Consider the following 16,799-nt stretch of genomic DNA (forward strand, 5'->3'; position numbering starts at 1 on the left):
CGACTACCCTCATCGACGAATCAAGTATAAAAGCCAGTCCCTGAAAGCAGATAAAGAGGAGGCAGACTTAATCTAAGTTCTACTAAACCTTCTCCACCTATTTTGCTGACTTAAGTGTCAAAAGGGTTGAGTCGAAATATCCCCCCAACGCTGACTATTTATGCAGGACTCCGATGCATCTAAGGAGTACTTCGGGCACTTCGAGGCAATGCCGAGTACTTCTAGACAAGGCCAAGGTGCATCATGGGATGACTTCAAGCTTCGTTCAGTAGACAAGTTGCACCTCGAAACGTATGCGGGTTAGTCATCGTGAGCCAGTAACACCTCAAGAGTTCACCTGTCACCTCAGTTTCTTGGATGGGTTCATCCTTTTAGGATAGAACGAGGTCATGTTGACAACATCTCGAATCAATGGTACTAACGCAACAACACTCTATAATTATGACTTTTCATGTATGAAGATCTTAAATTTTATTTTTGACCATCGAATAAATCTATGACTTAATTGAATGTTAGACATATCATACACACTCCTTAAACAAATTTGCACGTGCTGCTCGTGATAAGAGAAACTCACCTTAAAGAAATTATTCTAGAGGAGTATCAACCTTCTCGAACATCCAATTTTCGAAATACAATAACCTTTAGGAAATGGATTTGAACGACTTGACTTTATGATGTTAATTGACGATTTTGATACTTTACTAGCATATTTAATATTATTTATCATCATAAAAATTATACCTTTACCATAGACATGTAATAAGAAATATCATACAAAATATTATTTATTTATTTATTTATAATTTTCTTAATTTAAAAATAAAAAATAAATGATGAAGATGAGATTAGAATCCAACTTTGTCTTATTTGTGAAACTTAGATAGGTCTTACCCTATCCTTTTAGGATAGATTTGGTTAGAGACAGACAAAGCCTTTGCTGATCTTCGTCAACCCACGGTGATACAATTCTAAGCATAATATAAAATAATAATCACACGACATATATCTAAATTACCTCAAACTCTTCTACAATATATATATATATATATATATATATATATATGTCGATGTCGATATACTGACATGGAAGAAAATGAGGAGCAGTAAGGTAGAAGAAAATGAATGAAGAAAAAAGAGACGTTGAAGAAGAAAAGAAAGAGGAGAAGAGAGAAAGACATAGTAGTGAGGTAGGTGGCGACAAGTAATGACAACATAGGTTACATTTTCGCACGAGAAGACGACTTATGTTCACAAGTCCTAATTAAAGTTTTATCATTTTAAGTTTTTTTATTATTTTCTATTGGGTTGGGATTAGATTATCCTATATATTTATTCTTCAGCATTTTGTTGTTTCGTGCTTACTTGCTTGACATGTATGTAATAAGCAAGCTAGTGTTGAACATTATGCTGGTTTTGATGATTTCTTGAAGCTTTCTTTGTTGTCAATTCATGATGGACTGTTCGATGCATTGATTGATGCGAGAATGACGACTTACGATTGAATTGGAACGCTTACCAAACATGTCGAAGTTGACTAATATCATTAAAAAGAAGCAATAATGGGGTGCGAAGTTAGAGTTTCTACACAACAACGCTAATTCAAGTAACAAAGCTCATCACAGCCCTGAAATGGACTTGAGTCGATGCACAAACAAAGGTGGCTGAACCATCAGATCATCCTGGGAAGTCAAAAATAGACACTCATATGTTTGAATGAAGAAAACACATGAGATCCACTGATCTGTTCATCTTCTCTTCTGGTAAGTCGATGAGATAGAGAACAGTAGAAGAAAAGTTTGATCTTATTTATGTAGGGATTGATCAATGACGCGCAATAGTTGATGTCTCTCTGGTCGCTGCCATCAACATCGATCACGATTTCACGGCAGCTCTCCCTTTCACCGATCGACGACTATGTGTTGTTCGTTGATTTGTCTCTCGTGCCGGTCGTAGCATTCATTGTATGGCCGGCCATTCGATTGGTTTTATCTCCAGCTGAGTTGGAGTAACTCTTCCCCTCGCAGGCAGTCTGACCGCGGCGGATTTGGCGTGTCAAATCCCCACGGCTGCGGCCGCGCGGTTGACGTGCGTCGACACCTTCGATCTTATCGTGCACGTACATCGCCACCGATCCATGAATCCAATCGCCAGCCATAAGAATCCAAAGAAAAGGAATATTGTGGCTGTACTTTTTTGTTTTCTTTCCAGCGAACAGAAGAGATGCGTATTCTTTTTCTCCTTCCACCTACTCGATTAATTAGGGAAGAGAAGAGAAGAGAATGGACAAGAGAAATGTGAACGAACAGTGAAGAACGAGGAACCACAAGTTTGATGAGTTGTTTGCGTGCCAACACGATCCTCGAATCACTTGCTGTCGCTCGTTTGATGCGTGCCGCCGTCGCCTTTCCGGCCCATCATCGAGGAGATGGCAGCGGCGAGCGCCGCCGTGAAGTTAGGATCCGCGACCATGGCCGCCGTCGCCACGCTCACCGTGTCAGCCACCGACTGTGGCTTGGATTGGTTGTGCGGCGGCTGGCCGAAGACCCGCGGCGACGACGAAGCCGGCAGCGGACCGGATGTGCGAGTGAGGTCCAAGGTGACGGTCGGGAATGGAGCCGACGCCGAGACGGTGACCACGCCGGACGAGGAAGGCATGATAGCTCTGGCAAGCGGATTAGTGGGGTTCGTCACCCCTTCACTGCTCGACGTGGAGCCGGATAACAGCATGGCCGCCGCCGCCGAGGTGGTGGATGCCATCGCCATGGCTGCAGGAGGAAGAGGATGGTTGTGACTCCCCTCGTAGTTGGTTATCAACACCGATCGATCCTCGGCACACCGCTGAACCTATTTGATGCCGTGACGCATTAATAGCGATGGAGTTCAGATAGTTATACGTAAAAGAAGATCAAAGTACTACTTGTTTGCGAACTGGGCAACCGGCGGCCATGGTGCACCGGTAATAAGCTCGAGGGCAGGGGTTTCCCTTCGCCATCTTCTGCCCGTACTTCCTCCAGTGGCATCCATCGCCGATCTATATACATGAATTAGAGGTGGTCATTGGTCAAACAACAGTTTCTGCGACTACGATCGAACACGAGCACTACACAGACGGGAAGGGAAGCTCTACCATCGGTGCAGAGGACCGAGCTCGAACGGAGACGCGGGCCTTCCTCGTGCTTGCTTCGTGCTCCTGCTCTGAGCTCTTGGAAGGCGGCAGATCGGCTGGGGAGGAAGAGCGACGTCGCCGAGTTCCTTCATCTGTGATCGAGTGGGACTCTTCATCGACCACCGAGGCTGGTCTGAGATCGATGAACTGTAGTGGAACTACAGCTCCACCTTCTTCTCGTCTCTCGTCAGCCTCGCTGGTGACCTGATGGAAGATCAAGTGCAACATGAGAATATTGCAATTGCTCCCTCTACCAAATTACCACCGTAGATCAGCACCACAGAGATGCTACCTCATGGAACCGCGTGTTTCCATCGCTCAGGTTTCGTTGCTGCATCAGCCGGATGAGATGGACATGAAGAGCGTTGTAGTTGTTGGTGGCGTCGCTAAGCATATTCTTCAGCCTCCGGTTCTCTTCGTTGGTGCGTGCGAGCTCGGCTTGCATCGCTTCTACCTAGTTTGGGTAGAAACAGATAGAGAACAAGGATTCATACCGACGATCCAATTCCTCGTGAATACAATAGTTGGGCTCTTACCACGCGCTTAGCATCGTTATCCTCATCAGGCGGCGATTGCTGCTGTACCGTCGGGTGATCACGTTCCAAGGTTTCGGGAAATAGTTGGAAGCCGATCTAAGAGAAAGATGGATTCTTTAGACGACTAGAACAACGAGCCGAGATAATGGATGACAGTAAACGAACAAGATTGGATCGCTGACATTAACGGCCGGCGGATCTTCTTTCTTCAGACCGAGATGGGGGACGCCATGATCCGTGGCCGACGCCGGCCTCGGTCGCTCCTTCTCCTCCTCCTTGGCGAAGAAATCCATCTCATCCACCACGCCAGCTGAACCACTGAGCTCTAAGCTTCGTCCTCTACGGCCGTCTTCCTCCATGACCAAAAGGAAACCAACACCGGGAGGGCAACGAGGAAGAGAGCTAAAAGCAGGAGAGGGAGAGTTGGGGCAGTCTTTAGTAGGTGAACGTGGCAGGCGGGGAGGAGAGGAGGACGTGAAGGAGACCGAGAAGGATGATGGGCGTCAATAGTTGGGGGGCTCCGTCCCTGGGACGTCTCGTATCAAGGATGAGACGGCCTCGATGAAGGGTAAGTCCACCGCCTCCGACCGTTGCGGCGCGTCTGACGTGAGCGAACCCGTCAACCGCGTCGACTTCTCTCTCTCTCTCTCTCTCTTCGTGGAAGGAGAGGCCGCAGAGGAACACAATGGATCGGCCCAACCCAAGTAGGAGCTGGCAACAACATTAATCGATTATTATTATTTAATCTGCTTATAAATCATGTAAAAGGTGAGAGGTAATTAAGTCACGTATGGATAGGTACCTACTAAATAAATAGTCATTGAATTTAGAATTGAATAGGATAAAATAAAATAATAATAATCAAGAAGAATGAATACCCTACTAAGTAATGGATCAGAATCGATCATCCGTCTTGTCTGTGGCGGGATGGATGATTTCAAGTTGTTGTTGTTGTTGTCTAGTGTGAGATCACTGCGTATACCTCATTCGGCTGAGGATCAAATGGGATCTTATGCTTAGGAGTAGGCTTTAGTCAGAATGAAGGACAATGAATGGTGGCAAAAACGATGGGTGGGTGGAGATGATGCTTGACCACGAGTCCCAAGGTCGGTCGAATTAGCTAGCTTGATGTTAGACCGTCTCGGTGCATGAACCCAACGAGCCATCTCCCTCCCTTGATGACCACGATTCTTCTTCCGCTTTCCCGATAAAATTGCTTGCTTGCTTCAACACGCAGTCGGTACGTACAAGTCTATGAATAGTTAGAGACGTCGTCTTCCCTACCGTAAGACTGACTTCCTCTCGGATTCATAAATTGGTTTTGCACGGCAGACCATCTTGTTTTAGTCACACTGACCCTCGGCCTTGATAAAAATACATTTGACTTTGTCTTTTCTTTTGGCCATGTAGGTCAAAAGAAAATGGGGGAGAACGAAATCTTAGCCCAAGCGGTCGTTACACCCATCGTATTAAAATTAAAAGCATCCCTCCCAAGTCCAACCGTGCAAATACCAAAGACCTTTTCCAGCACACGGTCAGCAAGGGTTTCCGCATTCTACCAGAGATCTATCTGCAAGGTGTAACAAGACAAGATTTTTCCTCCCATCTAAATCCTTTCTCCGCCTGGGATGTGTTCTACTAAAGCGTCACCTTCTCTCAGAGGGCGACGTGCTTAAAACGTGAATAATGTGAACCAGGGTGGCTCCTGACAGCAGCCATCCAGAAGCTTTGCACTAGACTTGTAAGATTTGAGATTTTCGACGAGTACAAGTCAACATGTACGAAAGGTGACGCTTTAGATAAAACGTATCTACGGTGTCCGTAGAGGATCGTAATAGATCACTGGTTGTTGTTTAGCTGGAACTTTAGATAAAACACACTACATCTTATATACATGGGACTGTCTTTGCCTTCTTATGAAACGAACAACAGGGTTTTAGTATATCGACAAAGTGCAAGGGCATATCTGTTTGTTTTCTATGCTGCTTCGGCGAACCCAACTCTCAAGTTGCGGTAGTCGAATACAGTGTGATAGACTCCCATGAAAACATCTCCCAGGATCCTGCAACTCCGGAAGTTTAGAAAAAAAGGACGAAGGATGAATCTTTACGACAAATATGACGATAAAATGCAGGACGCACCAAAGGGGACCACGAGGTGGTGGCACATCCAAGGCTGTGAACCCACTAATGCACTGTGCTGCAGCACCTTCACCGACCTTCAGTATGTACTGCAAACCCAAAAAACAACGCATGTCAAAAGGTTAATGGTGAGATTAAACAAAGGTGGATTGATTAATTATATGGTCAAACACTGATAAAACAACCTTCAGAAACATTCTAATTGTAATGATGTAGAACCAAACTATACCTGTTCTGCTGCAAGCTCAAATGTTTTATTTCCAATAGTGAAAGAGACACCAGGCATGGACGAAATGGCAGCACAGTCTACTGATGATTCTCCCATGGGACTAGGCAGCCGCTCGCATAGCTGGAATGAAACCCAAGACATGATCTAATTCGTTCGTCCGCCTATAATGTGCATCACATGGTTCAAAATGAACTCACCCCATTAATGTAGTTCAGCACTCGTTCTTGCGTCTGGTTCTGTCTCAGCTGGTTTTGCATCCACACAACTGACATTTCACAAACACCGCACATACTATTGGTCTGCACACCAGATGATGCATCGGCATTCTCATTCACCACGCTTTCGATGTCAATACTGCAAACACAAATATAAACCAAAAAAATGGAAGCTTAGATGTGAAAAACAATTGAGTACAAGAAACAGATGCATTTTTAAACCCCAAGAAAACATTAAACTTTTATCAGTGATTGACTACTAACCTAACTCCCCGAGTTCCGCCAAAGGTACACAGACCAATCTGAGAGCAAATCTTGGCTGGTTCAGTCTACAAAATCAAATAGGATCAGCACTCAATAATCAGATGGCCCGCGAGATTATCTACGATCACCACAGGCATGAAACAAATGATGCAAACCTCCGACAACAGCATTTTCAAAATTTGTTGCCCATATTGAGCCACTACTGCTTTGCACTCTTGGCTAACAACACCAGAAGCTCCAATTTTCTGGTTAATTTCTGCAATAATGGTCTGCAGAAAGGTACCGGAGATATCAATCATTGGTTGGTAGTCTAGACAAAAGGAAACACTACAGCTAATGGGTTTGCATTAAGAATTACTACATATACACACTATAAATGTATCTGATAAATGTAATTCGTTTGGCAGTTCATGTGCAGTGTGAGGATTGAAAGAGAAAAAAAAAATCTTGGTAATCCTATTACACATGCAAGTACCTTTGTGAATAAATAAGCAAGCGTCCAGTGTCTTCAAAATTTTCCTCACATTTTAAATAAAAAAGACAGGTAATTACAAATACCATCAATCAAGTAACACACTACTCCATGTATCAAGTCCCACAAAAAACGCAATCCTGGACAAAGCAAATGAACCATTTGTGCAACAACTCAAAGTATACTACTAGATTAAACATAAGAGTTTGAGTTTGTCAGCTTTCTTATCATATATTCCATAGAGATAATGTACAGAGTCTTGTCTGATCCGCATTTCAAGAATGCAAACAAAGAGGGTACTGTAAGAGACAAGTTATAATATTGCAAAATATTTTGATCAATCACAAACCCAGCTTCTTGCAACTAAGATGCTCAAGTGGAGCATCACCAACAATGACTACTTGGACATGCAAACACCAAAGCAAGCAACATAGACTGCAAATGAAATATATAAAAGTAAAATGCCCAAGTTTAGAGCAGCAAGCAACTCTTTAAAAATGACTTGAAACTAATGCACAGCCTCATCAGCACAACAGATGTGATATATAAGTTGGATTACTAAGGTTAAATATAACGTGCCAATCATACAAGCAAATTTACACACCTAGAAGGACCAAAGTGTGTCTCTTCGCAATAAAAAAAGTAAATTCCACGAATAAAAGAATTGTATCAACATGACATTAGAAATATCGCAATGATGTAACATTGAATTATTTAAGCAGATATCTATCAGGAACAAATACTGTAGCAGATCCTAGCATAAAGTATATTTTCAGAAATAAACAGGTGAAAGAAGATGGGTTTTGCTAATTAAATAAGTCACCATATATTATACATACAGTTGGACCAGCAATCAGAGAAGTTCCTGAATCTGCAATAGCCGCACAACCACCTTCACAGAATCCTGAAAAATGCAAAATAAGTTAGGAAAGAAGAATAAGATCATGACCACACCAAACAAAAATATCCACAAGATGTACCAGTAGATTCGCCTCCAATAAGTACATCTCCCATGTTAAACTGTGAATGAAAAAAGGGAAAAGAATTGGTATATTTCACAGACTTGGCAGACCATGTGCATAATTGGGCATTCAGTTGATTGGAAAAGTAAACAGGGTTTAGAGGTAACCTGCCAATAGCCTTTTTGAGTTACAGGAACATATGTGTGTTCGCCCTTATAATGGTTTGGATCAACCCCGCCAAAAACAATTTCGCCACCTTCCCCTTCATCAGCATGCCGGTTGAACCAGAAAGAGAAAACAGGTTCCTTAACAAGACCTTGCTTGACCATATTATACCTGTGCATAAGGAAAAGTTAGCTAACTTTAGCCAACTAAGCTCCACTCTCACTTACATTAATGATTTGTGTCATAAAAATACAAATCTGACAGACACGAGAAGAAACCTCCACCCACTCTCTCCGAAACTCTAATATGGAGAAGAAGAAATTATGGATCCAGAAGTAAAGCACATTATAGCTCAACATGAAGAAGACTCAGTGAGACTACGTTTTCATTCCTCCAGCACACATGACTGTATAGTGCCACAAAATAATGGGCATTAATGGAAATTAACCACTTATACTGCACCTCTTCCTTCAAGAAGATTAGCAAAGAAAATTATTTCAGTTTCTCCTGGGCACCAAGTATTGTGAATAGGCATCAGACACTAGATTGCAAAATCATAACAACGTTACATCATTTCGGCAGTGGCCTTATAACAAAGCTTAGCATTTTGCCACAATGTCCTTATCGAAGGCTTTACTAGAGAAATGGACAATCTGAACAAATAGGAAGCTGCATTTAACCACAAGCCATGTACACGACAAGTTGGAAACACTAAATTGGAGAAATGTATACATCTCTCAATGACTTAAAAAGTTTATGATGATAATATTTTCTTTTTTCAGAGCAAGGAAAAATCAACTTTCTGTCGAAGAAGTCATAAAAAATCTATTCCCGGTATAATGCTATAATTTTATCACTTGGTAATCACTTAGTGAGATTTGGTCTGAAAACAATTTAAGAGACATCAAATTTAGAAAATAGATAATGGAATCTTAATCTCTATGCTACAACTTTTTAAATGCAAAGTAGAGCCAGTGAACCTTTCAAGTTGTCTTGAGCTTTCAACACATGAGGATTCTACTTTTGAGTTAATTGTGCAATTTCAACCTTTTCTTTATTTGATAATTTTAGAGTTGACCAAACAGGTTCATTTGTACAATCATTGTTCAGTACTGTTTTAAATAATTGTAATCATAATTCATAAGAAGAAAAAGAAACATTATCAAACAAAAATGAGAACATGACAAAGTAAATAAAAAAGGTTGTATAAATAATCATTAAATCATATTATTTAGATATAAACAAGAGAGAGTAAGAGCCATCATACCACACAGGCACGGCTTTCCCAACTGATATCTCCTTAAAACCAAGTCCAAGTATGCCATCAAACTTTGCCACTAGGAACGTGGCACTTGGTTCCCTGGTAGCTTCAATAAAGTCCTGTACCAAGTTTATTATTTGTAAATCTAAGAACCTCAAGAAAAACATTTATTGACTAAATCTGAAATGATAATACACTCAAAATTACAAACCTGAGACTTAACAACTAGGCCACCAACTGTGACATGATCTTGGCTAAAGAAACCAGAAATTGATCCTGATCCATAATGAATAGCTGCAGACTTGCCTGATGAGGATAACCCAACTAAGTGTTAACATCTAATTTATTAGATGGGTGAAAGAAATACAGATAAAATGATGAATGCAAGACAATGAAGATCAGAAAGGGGGAGAATAGATAACGAACTGACATTACAGAGGTAATGCATGTTGATGTTAGCTGCAACTTCTACAATGAGTTTGTGTAAATCATAAAACATAGGTCAAAGGAAAATTAATAACCCAAAAAATGACTGGTGATGTGCATACAACCTGATGAATACCCTGATCACAAATGTGTAGCCCAAAGAGGATAAACTATTATATGCATTTGGCCTGACAAATAAGGATGTTGTATGAGATATGGTACAAAATCACGATTCCAGAGGCCTTTCAAACATGTTAATGGTTATTAGGGTAGAATCACCTTCAAAAAGGTCTCATAATCGAGGGGTTGCAACATTACTGAGTTTAACTCTACCGCCAAGTGTAAGTTTATGCACAGTAACTGTTAATCTGCTACACAGTGGCCCAAGTGTCGACTAGTTTACATGTTGGTAACATGGTTTCTCTATCATGTTCCACATATACCAAATTTTAACTACTCAATTATCAACTAGCCAATTAAGACAGAACAGCAACATGGTCAATCTTCCAAATAAGGTCCAATATTTTGTCACTGCTGAGTATGGAAGGAGTTTAAATACAATAAAAGAACAAAGACGAAATAATAATGTAAACGACTGAAGCAAATAAAACAACCTTAAGCTATACAAAACAAGTAACAAAAACCAGAGACTAACCAATTTTCTGATAGGAACTTGATCGAGTTGACTTATACCTCGAGTGGAAAAAGCAAGCGATCTGTTAAAAAAATACAACAGCCAACACCCATGATCATCGTTAGAATTATCAACATCTGTTCTTTCACAAGCAAACTGTTTCATGGTTGTACAACAAACCAAGAAACGACTCACCGAGAAGTAACACTTGGAAGAGGGAACCCACAAATTCGAGCTCCCGGTATCAAAGATCACGGTGAATTTCTGTGAGGGCGAGCCGATGCCGACCTCCCCAAAGTACTGCGCGTTCATGTAGTTCTTGAGAGAAATAATATCAACATCTTCCCCGTTCTTGAGACGAAAGCCATGTTTCCGGGAGATCGAACGCCTCCCATCCTGAACGAGCCGAGCCGCGAACCGATCGTTCTCGTCCAAGGGCTTCTTCTTCAGCCCGATTCTGACCAAACCATCGGCCGATGCCGGAAGAATCGAAGGCAGCAGAAGGATCGAAAGCAGAACAACAGCCGGGAGTAAACCACGTCCGGTAACCATGATCGCCTAACGATCGAAAAGAAGGAAATAAAACCCTAGTAGTATTTCACAATCTAAAGCGTGAGCGTATTACAATGTCGAAAGAAGAAGAGATCGCCCGCAAGAAATCGGGAGTAAAGAATCGATTGATCGATCGAGACGAACACAATCATCTACATAGAAACACCAAATCGTGGCAAAAGGATCCGAGGCAACAACTCACCGATGAGAGGAATCGGGACTGAAGGGAAAGCTCCCAACGTTATCCAACCAAACCCCGTCTTGCTCTGTCAGTCTTCGAGTTGAGTTGCGTCCTCATATAGAAGAAGAAACCAAAGAAATTAGAGCGAGTATATACTGCGGTATCGACCGTCCGATATTTCGTTTGAAACGATAAGAATCGTTGGATGAGATATCTTCGCTGGTGTGTGCACACGAGGTCCACGATTCGGGGATGAGAACTGTGATGTGGCTTTCGTGTGAAGAAAAGGACCGGGTATATCAATACTTTCCCTAATCGTTATTCTGTTACTCACTGATCCACCTGCATCTTAATTGAATGTTGAACTTGGACCCGCGATGGGGTCCGCAGCGTCCAGGAATCACGAAGAGGGAAAACGCTGCGGGCAGCGCATGTGTTGACACGTAAATTGAAAGGAGAATATTGGACTTGCATGCAATTAACATCGGGACCCAAAGTCGCCAGGTAGTGGGTCCCATCCGTCTTTCGTTTGGCCTCTTCTGCAGGGCACATACCAAAGGCGTGCGTCGACAGGTGGGCCCCGAGAGGTAAACAAGTGGGGGTACATGTTTTGGGTAACACTACTTTCATTACTGGGATGCCGTGAGGAATCCGGTAACGTGTAAGCTGAAGGAAGGCATCGGGACTTATGGCATCGCCACGTGTCAGCTAAGTGGCTCGCCCTTGGCTTTCACGCAAACCGGTGGTGCCAATGGTGTGTATCGAACCGCTTAGAACACTCACTCAAACGTGGTTTAACCTTAAGTTGCTGCCTAAAGCGGTCCACATGTTCTTGTCTTCCGGGTTATCGGATGGCATCAACCGTCGGGTTGTCGGATCAGAAAGCTGATCCGTTCTAATCGGGTTTACCCGCAATTGCAAACAGATCCGGCCCATTAGACCGTCGTCTCCCCTGTGCGGTGCTCCTCGCCACGGCTTCAAGTGGCGTCATTTCCGCCCATTCGCCACCACTCGAACTGGACCCGAACTCACTGCAGCGATGATTCGGGTGATGCAGACGCGATTGCTCGCGCTCGCCAATGTCATTACTTTTCTGCCCTGTTGTTTCCTTTTTGTTTCCCTTTATGAGAGATTTTTTCCCGTCCGATGTCTCTGAAACCCTTTTATTTACTCCGGCTCTTTCCGTCGCTTCACAGGTTCCGCTTCTGAGAGCCAAGGCACCGTTCCAGGGTCATGGATGGTATGCTTATTCTCTCTCGCTTCGCGAAAATTTTATCTAGGTTCGATCTGGAAGAAAAAGGAATCTTTTAGAGCTGCTTGTAGTGCAATTTGAAACTGCTTACAAGGTGTTCGATTAAATATATTGAACGATGGAGCTGTCTTGTTCTTCCATTGATTTTTTATCATCTTTTGTATTCGGTATTAGATATATGATTTCATTGAGGAGGCAAAGTGCACATCTTTGATTATCAAAATTGTTTACCTTTGTGTGCTAATTTCGTCCGTCTCATGTCTGATCGTGTTAATTCCCGCGAAGGGAATATCACCATGAGTTGCCTCTGTATGCTCGCTTAAGTACAATGAAGGAACAATTATCAATTACTATGGAAAATTTGTTTTCTTATGAAAGATGCATATCAATAGGCATGATAGTACCTTCTTTTCCGCTTTCAGTTACTATGTAAACAGGATTTGACTCCTCCCAGGTACCTATTACTTGCTTAGGGGCTTCTCAATGTTTTACTGCATGGTGTAGATATGGTGTTTTCAGCCAGTCTATCTATTCAACAAACAAATGGATATCATATCAATCAATATTTGTGATCTTGGACTATCAATAATAACTTCTACTTCAAGATTAGGACACTTGGTGGATCCAATTGGTTTTATTATGTGAATGATAACTTCTGCTACTATGATCATAGTTCCATGTGATTTCCTTCTTATTTTTTTATCAATATCTGTGATAATTCACAGGTTTCTCCTGTCATTGACATTAAAATTTAAACTATACAACAGTTCGTCCAAAGCATTGGAAATATGTATTTTAACCATTGAGAATGCATTCATATGATTCTTCCACCATGTGGATCCAACACACTACTGTGTCTAAAGAAAGTATCTAAATTGCACCACTTAGGTTTCAGCAATCTGTGAATTTTATTGATTCTAGATGCATAACATTTTGGTTCCAAGACCTTAAAATAATTATTCATGTACATATCAGTACAGAGAGAAGCCAACATTTCCAACTACTGACCATTGGAGCTGAGTTATGCATGCTACAGGGCATATGGTTTTCTTTGTACCCCTCGAACATCACTTTTAAAAGACTAACTTTTTGGTGCTTGTAATTGATTTTTTATGTTTTGACTATTGTCCCAATACAAACCAAAATAATGAAGCATTATCGAGTGGACATCTGTCACGATCCAATAAATGGTTCACTTGAGTGTGGACAAACATATATACCTATTGCCCACCCAAAGCTTGATACGATTGACATGATCTTTCAGTTCCTCCATTATCCATTCCTTTCTTTGTTGTTTTTTGGAAGTCACCAGTGTCACATGTACTAGAATGAATGAACTTGTGGCTGGCATATGACACCAGCTTGCTACTATATGTTATCCAGGAGTTGTTATCAGTGAGACCATGTCTTTTTATTTTCCTTTTCATTGTTTATCTAAAAGTTTATCTCATGTTCATGCAGTTCAGATTGTTGGATTGTCAAGCTGCATACAGGCCATGTTAACGTGTCATCAAATAGGAGATTTACCTATGGTTTTTGTTCTTGTTCTTTACCCCAAGGTGGGTGTTGCCTCTCTCTATGCCTGTAATCTTGTATTGCAAAACCAAAATGTACTTTCAAATATTTCCTAGTCAGGCACAGACATATTCTTGGGCAGATCTTGAATTCAGCTTTTTGAAGTTTAGAAAGTTTTCTGTTGTTGTGTGATATTATATGAGAAGCCTTTAAGATGTTAGCATCATAACATGGACTTTGCCATCTCTAATATGAAATGCTTTTGTATTTGTGCCCAAATCTCCTAGTGGGTATTCGGCTTACCATGAGTGTTTTACAATATGCTTTCCCGGGCATTGATACCCTTCTGTAGTTGGGATTTCTGTTGGGCTGCCTTCTTGATGATTCCCAGACATATTTGCTATGCTGTAATTTCTGGAAATGAGGTCATACTTTTCTCATTTCATCTGATATTTGTCGTGTCTCAAGCTGCAGATTTAGCTGGCAAGAAATGTGTCCCATGCAACTCAAAGGATATACGAGCTATGTCAGAACAATCAGCCAATGAACTCCTTGTTCAGGTTCAGGCTGTCCCTTTGGGCTATTTTTTATTTCTTTTTCTTCTTAAGGGAAAAATGTATCACAACATATTCATTCATGAGATATGAAGTTATAATAAACAATAAAAACAGGCCACAAACCAACATCCTTACCAGTCTTCTTTCTAATTGAGTTGCAAAACATATTTTTGATTCTTATGTTAAAATAGGTGCAAGGATGGGGCTTGGTAAGTGAAGGAGGCATCCTGAAGTTGCATCGATCATGGAAAGTGAAGAGTTTTACCAAAGGATTGGAGTTCTTTCAGCTTGTAGCGAATACTGCAGAGGCAGAAGGTGGTGTCAGGACCTTTTGTTGTGCATTGTTCATTTATAGTTTTCCAAACATTACATGTACAGAATTCTCCCATTGCATATGCACATATTTGCGAATATGTATAGACATATGCAATGTGTTTATGTGTAGTTATAACTTATATGTGCTTATTCAAACTCATAAGTTTTCTTGCTTATTTAAGATCAATGCAAATATCTTGCATTGGTAAGAGCCTCGTGCACTAGATTTGGCCTTTAGGATGATCTTGAAAACAGAAAATTACTCGAACAGCCTGCTAAGAGTTTTAATAAAATGACTACGAATGTCCTCAGCATGTAGTTTGACCTATTAAACAAATTAATTAGTGATTCTTTAATTGGACCTATGTTAAATTGATACCTTCATGTTTGTATATTGTAGGCTTATTGATAATATATGGTGTATTGTCTGACTCTCATAGATTATTTGTTATGAGTTAACATTTGGTTTGTTTGTGAAGGGTAAATTAGAACTACCACACATATTAATAGTTTAAATTTTAAATCATGAGTCTCTCTTGACATTCTATAATATTTTTGAAGTACTTGAAACTATATGTCATCGTTGTGTTTATTGGGGTAGATATATCCTCACTGGGAGCATTTTCATCTCTCAGGTCATCATCCTGACCTTCATCTGGTTGGTTGGAATAATGTAAAAATTGACTTGTGGACTCACTCAGCTGGTAAGTTTTCTATTGTTACCTTATTTTCAAAATTTAAGCATCCAGCACAAGGCATATGTGAATAAAGGGACCATAGACTCCAAACAATTCTGACAACTAGGAAGGGGGAAGAGTTGTCAGAATTGTTTGGTGTCTATTGTTACAAGTGTCTAAGCTCCCTTCAAGTTAGTTATTGTTATCTTTGCTTGAATTCATCTGATTGCAATCATTTGAGCTTCCATGGTCGATTCGGTATGCATTTGCGTTGAACCTTGAAGATATTTAGTATTCCCTGGATGCATATATGAATTAAACGCTTAGGAAAATTCTTCGATTATGACCTGAACAAATGATACTGTAATGAAAGTAGATTCAGTTCAGCTATTATTTCCTGTCTTTATATTTTGTATCTGAATTTATAATGTTGTGATTTCTTTCACAATTCTATTTATTAATGAAATAGGATATGGTAGATGAATGTAGTATCTTTTGTTAAAATTTTGGATGTCAATCTCTTATTGCATGTGGCATTGATAAGCGATAATTTTCACGGTAGTGCCTTCATTTGAAGTTCATTTTAAAACTTTCAAGCTGTTGTTTACGAAGGAAATGGTGGAGACAAAGATAGTCAAACACTTTACCAATCACAATTGTTTTTTTTCTTGTCTTTTGGTTTTTGATAGAAGCACTTGTGCCTTTTACTTCATACTAGAACTTTTTTGGCAACTTAGCATATCATCGCTTTCATGAAATTGAAATTGCAATATTATAGCAGCTAGATTCTTTTTCTAACTGCCTTTTTCCAGTTATGTTAACATGGTCCTTGCGTTGGTCTGTCAGGAGGGCTCACCGAAAACGATTTTATACTTGCTGCAAAGATCAACACACTCAGTTTTGACCATCTTCTGAGAAAAAAAGCTTCTGCTTAGTAAAAAAAATCCATATGATATCTACTTGACTACATGGGAAGCTGACAGATACTGCAGCAGAACACCATGTTTAATGAACTCATACCAATAATATCTTGTAATGGGAGTGTGGAATCATGGCATGCGAACTGTAATCATCTTACCTTAATATTGCTATTTTGCATGTTTTGCTGCTTGCTTATTAAGGAAGTAAAATAGGTGCACAAGGCAATCAACATTTAATATGGTTGCGTGTGTTAAGAAAATGGTCAAAGTTCAATTATGCAGTATACAACAGATATGTGAAACACTGTGATTGATGCTGATATGACAAGTTTTATGCCACAGATTTGATATCCTTG

General features: G+C 40.7%; 3 protein-coding genes across 3 annotated transcripts; 1 reads left to right on the forward strand and 2 right to left on the reverse strand.

The window, feature by feature from the left end:
* Window positions 1–2,169: 2,169 nt before the first annotated feature.
* LOC135608533 (probable WRKY transcription factor 31) lies at window positions 2,170–4,435 on the reverse strand. Its single transcript, XM_065101536.1, has 6 exons — window positions 3,888–4,435; window positions 3,706–3,801; window positions 3,462–3,623; window positions 3,131–3,373; window positions 2,921–3,034; window positions 2,170–2,847 (listed from the first exon to the last, which is right to left on the reverse strand). The coding sequence occupies exons 1-6, from the start codon at window positions 4,062–4,064 to the stop codon at window positions 2,368–2,370; spliced, it is 1,272 nt and encodes a 423-aa protein (XP_064957608.1). The 5' UTR covers window positions 4,065–4,435; the 3' UTR covers window positions 2,170–2,367.
* Window positions 4,436–5,482: 1,047 nt separating this feature from the next.
* On the reverse strand, window positions 5,483–11,387 carry LOC135608532 (aspartic proteinase oryzasin-1-like). The gene is made up of 14 exons (XM_065101535.1): window positions 11,229–11,387; window positions 10,670–11,032; window positions 10,496–10,556; window positions 9,626–9,720; window positions 9,421–9,533; window positions 8,156–8,324; window positions 8,007–8,046; window positions 7,866–7,930; window positions 6,710–6,823; window positions 6,555–6,619; window positions 6,273–6,429; window positions 6,076–6,195; window positions 5,847–5,935; window positions 5,483–5,767 (listed from the first exon to the last, which is right to left on the reverse strand). The coding sequence occupies exons 2-14, from the start codon at window positions 11,024–11,026 to the stop codon at window positions 5,683–5,685; spliced, it is 1,530 nt and encodes a 509-aa protein (XP_064957607.1). The 5' UTR covers window positions 11,027–11,032; window positions 11,229–11,387; the 3' UTR covers window positions 5,483–5,682.
* Window positions 11,388–12,157: 770 nt separating this feature from the next.
* On the forward strand, window positions 12,158–16,682 carry LOC103979757 (pterin-4-alpha-carbinolamine dehydratase 2, mitochondrial). The gene is made up of 7 exons (XM_009395958.3): window positions 12,158–12,288; window positions 12,404–12,447; window positions 13,921–14,018; window positions 14,449–14,534; window positions 14,723–14,846; window positions 15,482–15,550; window positions 16,370–16,682. The coding sequence occupies exons 1-7, from the start codon at window positions 12,247–12,249 to the stop codon at window positions 16,456–16,458; spliced, it is 552 nt and encodes a 183-aa protein (XP_009394233.2). The 5' UTR covers window positions 12,158–12,246; the 3' UTR covers window positions 16,459–16,682.
* The last annotated feature ends 117 nt before the right edge of the window (window positions 16,683–16,799 follow it).

Source organism: Musa acuminata, chromosome BXJ2-3 (assembly GCF_036884655.1).
Source record: "Musa acuminata AAA Group cultivar baxijiao chromosome BXJ2-3, Cavendish_Baxijiao_AAA, whole genome shotgun sequence".
Classification (NCBI taxonomy): Eukaryota; Viridiplantae; Streptophyta; class Magnoliopsida; order Zingiberales; family Musaceae; genus Musa; species Musa acuminata.